The sequence below is a fragment of the Harpia harpyja genome, chromosome 19 (genome assembly GCF_026419915.1).
Source record: "Harpia harpyja isolate bHarHar1 chromosome 19, bHarHar1 primary haplotype, whole genome shotgun sequence".
Taxonomy (NCBI): domain Eukaryota; kingdom Metazoa; phylum Chordata; class Aves; order Accipitriformes; family Accipitridae; genus Harpia; species Harpia harpyja.
In genome coordinates, this window is record NC_068958.1 from 18457459 (window position 1) to 18463531 (window position 6073).

General features: G+C 61.2%; 1 protein-coding gene across 1 annotated transcript; it reads left to right on the forward strand.

Moving 5' to 3' along the window:
- Nucleotides 1–1165: 1165 nt before the first annotated feature.
- Nucleotides 1166–5528, forward strand: PIM1 (Pim-1 proto-oncogene, serine/threonine kinase). The gene is made up of 6 exons (XM_052815411.1): nucleotides 1166–1492; nucleotides 1588–1694; nucleotides 1789–1839; nucleotides 2615–2981; nucleotides 3656–3832; nucleotides 4119–5528. The coding sequence occupies exons 1-6, from the start codon at nucleotides 1411–1413 to the stop codon at nucleotides 4274–4276; spliced, it is 942 nt and encodes a 313-aa protein (XP_052671371.1). The 5' UTR covers nucleotides 1166–1410; the 3' UTR covers nucleotides 4277–5528.
- Nucleotides 5529–6073: the final 545 nt, after the last annotated feature.

Genomic DNA, 6073 nt, shown 5'->3' on the forward strand with positions numbered 1-6073 from the left:
AAGGGCTGAGCCGCAGCTCCGTAGCCAACTTTGGGGTTTGCATTTTGGTTGTGTTTTATTATTTTTTAAAAAAGAAATACTAAAGGAGCCGGGAGCTCACCAGTATTTCCAGTAAACCCCATTCGATTTCAAGCAATTCATCCCACAAGTATGTGTGGGATGCTGGGAACTCCTCGGTCTCGCTCGGGCGCCGGAGCCCAGATGGGCTTCGTCTGGAATAATTCAGCTCCCGGTGGCTGGAGCTCTTTGCTCTACATGCTAATAGAGTGAGTAATCAGAGACCTCCATCCAGTAAATTATTTATCTTATCTCTGGAACTCGGGAAAGCATCTCAGCCAGTGACTTCTGCGGAAAAAAAAAATTTAAAAAAGGGTTGTCAGTCAAGAGTCTCCAGCTGGGATCGCCACTTTTACTAGAAAAGGGAAAAGTTCAGACGCCCGCGATGAAGTAACGGGAGCAGGCGGGATGGGGTCCGGGGGATGCCGAGCACCACCGGGAAGTTGTGAGGCTGCAGGAAAAAAGAATAAAGCGAAGAATAAGCTAAAAAAGCCCGGGATTTTCGGGCGGACTGGGAGGAAGGGGGGCTCCGTGACTCCCGCCCGGCTGGGTTCTGCCTCCCCGGCCGCGGGGATGCCGCAGCCGGCCGGGGAGAGCCGGCGGTGTGCCGGCGGGCCCGATCCCGGAGCCGGCGGCGGGGCCGGGACGAGCCTCGCGTGCCCCCGGCCCGCCGTTCCGAGGGGTCTCTCGCTCTCCCCCCCCCCGCCCCGGCTTGCGCGCGCTTAGCGAACAACGGCGCGTTCTGTCAAAGCCGTGGCAACCGGGGGACGCGGTGGCATTCCCGTTGAGAACGGGGACGCGAACGGCCGCACCGGCGGACGGCGGCAGCGGTTCTCCGCCACCCGCTCTCGCTTTTTCTCCTCGGCTCGCCCCCCCCCCCCCCCAAACCCCTCCAAGACGGAGCCCCCCGCCCCCCGCCCGCCTTTGGCGCCTTTTCCTTCCCGCCACGTCGTGACCAGCCGCCGTCTCTCCTCGGCGCGGCTCTCCCCCTATTGGCTGTGGCGCCGTTGGGCGGGCCGGCGTGGTTGGGCCTGGCGTGGCAGCTCCTCCCTCTGGCTGGCCACGGCCCGCCCCCGGCCCCCGCTACTCCCGGGGCCGGCTGGGGGCCGCCGCGCCACACGGGAGCCCGGCAGTTCGCGGAGCAGCCGCGCCGCGGCCGCTCCCTCCCCGCCCCGTTGCCGTCAAGCTACCGCCTCCTTCCCTTCCTCCTCCTTCCCTTCCTCCTCCTCCTCTCCGGGCTCCCCCGCCCGACCTCCGCCGCTCGGCAGCCCGACCGCCGGAACCGAGCCAGCGGTGGCCGGTCCGGTTCGGGAGGAGCCGGGACCGGCCCCGAAATCGGGCGAGGGGGCCGGGATGCTGCTCTCGAAAATTAACTCGTTGGCCCATCTACGTTCCGGGACCGGTGGGGAGCTACACGCCGCCAAACTACAGCCAGGTAAGCGAGATCCGGCCCGGTTTTGCTCGGCGCGGTTCCGTTGGGGGACCGTTGGGGCCCCGGGCGGAGCGCTGACGGCCGGCTCTCGCCCGCAGGGAAGGAGAAGGAGCCGCTGGAGAAGCTCTACCAGGTGGGCCCGCTGCTGGGGAGCGGCGGGTTCGGTTCGGTTTACTCGGGTATCCGCCTCTCCGACAGCACCCCGGTAAGTGGCGGGGACGGCGGCGGGGCGGAGGAGGAGGAGGGGGAGGCGGCGGGGCGGGCGGCGTGCTCAGCCCGCCGCTCCCCTTGGCTTGCAGGTGGCCATCAAGCACGTGGCTCGGGAACGCATCTCCGAGTGGGGTGAGCTGGTGAGTGACCGGGGCCACCGGGAGAAACCGGGGCATCACGGGCGGGGATAAGCCGAGGCCCGGGAGGGTGGAAACCGGGACACCGCGGGGGGAGCGGGCCTGGGGTCACCGGGGGACGCGGAGCATCCCGGGCGGGGGGATGCTCGGGCACCGGTGGGGCCGAGCAGGGGGGCACCGGAGCATCCCCTGGGCTGGGGGGATGCTCGGGCACTGGTGGGGCCAGGCAGGGGGGCACCGGAGCATCCCCTGGGCTGGAGGGATGTTCAGGCACCGGTAGGGCTAGGCAGGGGGGCACCGGAGCATCCCCTGGGCGGGGGGGATGTCCAGGCACCCGTGGGGCCGAGCAGGGGGGCACTGGAGCATCCCCTGGGCAGGGGGGATGCCCGGGCACTGGAGCATCCCCTGGGCTGGGGGGATGCCCAGGCACCGGTAGGGCCAGGCAGGAGGGGGGCACCGGATCATCCCCTGGGCAGGGGGGATGCCCAGGCACCAGCAGGCCAGGCGGGTGGGGCACTGGAGCATCCCTTGGGCAGGGGGGATGCCCGGGCACCAGTGGGGCTGAGCAGGAGCGGGGGGGCACCGGACCATCCCCTGGGCAGGGGGGATGCCCAGGCATCGGTAGGGCCAGGCAGGGGGGCACCGGAGCATCCCAAGCAGGGGGGATTCCCAGGCACCAGTGGGGCCGAGCAGGGGGGCACCAGAGCTTCCCAGGCAGGGGTTACTGGACCTCCAACACAGCATCAGCCCCACTGACAGCATCATGGTCCCCCCGCAGCCCAGCGGCACCCGTGTGCCACTGGAGATTGTGCTGCTGAACAAGGTGGGCTCCGGCTTCCACGGCGTCATCCACCTCCTCGACTGGTTCGAGCTGCCCGACAGCTTCGTGCTGGTGCTGGAGCGTCCGGAGGCATCACAGGACCTCTTCGACTTCATCACGGAACGGGGGTCCCTGTCGGAGGAGCTGGCGAGGGGGCTTTTCCGCCAGGTGCTGGAGGCCGTGCGGCACTGCAACAACTGCGGCGTCCTGCACCGCGACATCAAGGACGAGAACATCATCGTCGACCTCGCCACCGGTGAGCTCAAGCTCATCGACTTCGGCTCCGGCACCTTCCTCAAGGACACAGTCTACACCGAATTTGACGGTGAGCCCACACCCGGGGGGATGCTCCCGGTACCGGGCATTGTATGGCCCAGCCTGGCCAGGCACTGGAGGTTCCCCCCTTTGCGGGGAGGGGAGGAATTAATTATTCAGCTGGCTGCCAAGTTGCTTTTTGGCGCAGGGCGGATGTTGTGAAACGGGAGCCGGCTCCCGGCCCTGCCGACTGTCTCCGCCACCCACCCTGCCCGGGGCTGGGGCGGGGGGAGCCAGCTCGACAAAAACAAACACCCGTGGGGGTAGCAGAGGGGGGGTTGCAAAGCCCGTGCGCCGGCTGGTTTGGTTTGCAGGCGCGGAAGGGCTTGGGCTGCTCTGCTCCCCTTGTTTGCCTTGGCTTTTTTTTTTTTTTTTCTTTTTTTTGGCCAAGGCGGCGGGGGGGGAAAAGGCGTGGTTTTTCCCCACCCGTGGGTTTTTTTCTTTTTTTTGCATGTAACGGTTGGGCCTTCCCTGGGCCCGTGCTGCCCTCTTCCGGCACCGGCAGCTTTTTTTTACAACCCAAAGTTTGTAAACAAGAGTCACGTGTTGGCGAGGGGGCGGCGGGTCACACCGTGTTGTCGTCCCCCCCCGCCACCGGTGCAGCCCCCGCATCCCCGGGGATGCTCGGACGAGGATCTGGGAGCGGGCAGCATCTGCCTGACGAGCTCCACCGGTATCCTGTAGGAACACGGGTGTACAGCCCACCGGAGTGGATCCGGTACCACCGCTACCACGGCCGTTCGGCGACAATCTGGTCCCTGGGTGTGCTGCTCTATGACATGGTCTGCGGGGATGTCCCCTTCGAGCAGGATGAGGACATCATCCAGGGCCAGCTCTTCTTCCGACGGCGGGTGTCTCTAGGTGGGTACCGGACTTTGTGGCGGGGGAGGATAACGAGTTTTGGGAGATGGCACCAGGCACATGAGCATCCTGCTCTTACAGCTGTGGAGGAGGTTGATCTCCCCTGGTTAGCTGGAGGAGGTGGCACATATCCTGCCATCCTGCTGTCCTCCAAAATGGATAATAAATTGGGAGGTTTGGGTGCAGCTCTGAGTACACCCAGCTTGGCCTGGGCACTGCGGACAGTGGTACCAGGTGGACAAGAGCCTTCTCCGACTGACCAGCAGTTTCTGGTTTCTCTCCCCAGAGTGCCAGCATCTCATCAGGTGGTGTTTGTCCATGCGCCCCTCAGACAGGCCATCTTTGGAAGACATTTTCAACCATCCTTGGCTGCAAGGCATTCACCTGCCTCAGGAGACAGCAGAGATCCACCTGCACAGTTTGATCCAGGAGCCTGGCAAGTAACAGCTCCACGCCTCTCCTGGCCATAAGAAGCAAAGAAGACCAGACTTCTTCCTCGTGACCGTAGCACTGAGCAGGGATCATCAGATGGGAACACGCACATCTTGTCCTGGAGCTGGGCTGGAGACCTGGTCTTCCAAGCGCTGGTGGCCACCATCCAACCCAGCTGTCCTGGACTCCATCTGAATGACCCTGCCTCATTTGAAGTTTTGCCAGTAAATTTTTTTTGGTTTTGGTTTTGGTTCTGGTTTTGGAAGCTTCCAAGTGTCTTCCTGACCTGCTGAATTCGGGACCGCGAGAGGATCAGAGACCTTATTGCGAGAAAAGCTTCAACAGGGGAAGGCTGACTGGGGTGGAGGGCAGGTACTGCGGCCAAATGGCCGTCTCTTCTCTGCTGTCACCGTACTCGAGTGCCTTCAGTTGCTATCTGGGCCGTGCTGGAGGAAATACTTGAATTTTCCTACACTGCTGCTTTTCCAAGACTTGCCTGGGTATATAGTTCCTTTTCCCTTTTCAAAAAGAAAACAGGTCAGAAGACACTTGGGAGCCAAACGGGCGATGCCTCGCCTCCTGTGCCTTCGTTTCGCGTGGATTTTCTGGTGTTCTTTGCTTCCCTGTGCCCTCATGAATGCACAAACAATGCAAACCAACAGAGCTGTAAATGTGTACAAAGTTATATAGGAGCAAAGTTTGATGTACAGTTGTTAATAGTGTTAACGTTTTACCTTTTTTCTTTTTTCCAGTTTTTGTTTTTAATTTATTTTCATGAATTTGTTGTTTTTTAAAGAAAGAGTTCTAGCCGGTAGGATAACTTATTTATTTATTTATAATTCATGTGGGTTTCCAATCCACGCCTTGCTTCTACAGCTGCTGATCCCCCGGTTTTCCATTCGGGTCTTCCTTCCATGTCTGTCCTGTGTCCATCCCCGGGCCCATAGTGTTTCTGTTGGATGTCTGGTGGAGGTGCGGAGTGGCTGCCTGCTCCCCAGCTGTCTGTGTACATAGTTCTGGTTGCTGTTGTTTCCTTGCCACGTGCAGATCTCAGTTTGCAGATGAGTTTTGGTTTTCTCCACGGGTGTCTTGTTTGGGGCTGGGGAGGGGGGAGCCGGCCCGGGCTGTCCGCGCTGTCGAGTCTTTACATGTAACCAAGTGTGTAGCCGGCGGGTTTTTTGTTAATAGTTAATATTGTACAGGGGAATTCAGAAATCTTATTTTTTTTATGCGGTTTTAAATAAAAACAAACCACTTGATGTGATGGAGACATCCCTTTATTGCGGGGTGGGATGAAGGATGCTGCGAGCACGCGGGATACTGGTGACCACACCGTGGCTACTGTGGGGACCGCCGGCTTGTCTCTAGCCAAGGCTAACTCCAAAGGTCCCACCCAAAGGCTTGCCGAGCGGCATTAACCAGGACCAGCCAGCCGAAAGCACCACGGGGACGGCTGGATCCATCCCTCTGCGGGGTGTTTCCAGCACCGACTGCTCCTGGCAGGTCTCCTGGGAGAGATCAAAGGGGTGTGGAGCCCTTTTCGTTTCCATTCATCCGCGGGCTGGTGCGGAGCATGTGCTGGGGCTGGCGAGTAAACAAACATCAAAGCAACCTTATGAAACACCGGATGTTGTCAGCCAAATTAAATTTTGGTAAGGCAGATCCTGTTGCTCCGGCTCTGTTGGCGTGGAGCGGGTGTTGCATGCCGGGTGCCGGTGGGTGAAGAAAGCCGCCAGCGGGCTGTCCCCACCTCCAGCTCTGCTGCGGCGAACGCGGAGCGAGAGGAAGTCGATCTTCGGATTACGAGAA

Bases quoted from the DNA above. Each gene is read 5' to 3' on its own strand.
- PIM1 (XM_052815411.1), top strand. From the start codon at position 1,411: ATGCTGCTCTCGAAAATTAACTCGTTGGCCCATCTACGTTCCGGGACC. The intron at 1,493-1,587 runs GTAAGCGAGATC...TCTCGCCCGCAG, and splicing joins CGCCGCCAAACTACAGCCAG to GGAAGGAGAAGGAGCCGCTG. The intron at 2,982-3,655 runs GTGAGCCCACAC...GGTATCCTGTAG, and splicing joins AGTCTACACCGAATTTGACG to GAACACGGGTGTACAGCCCA.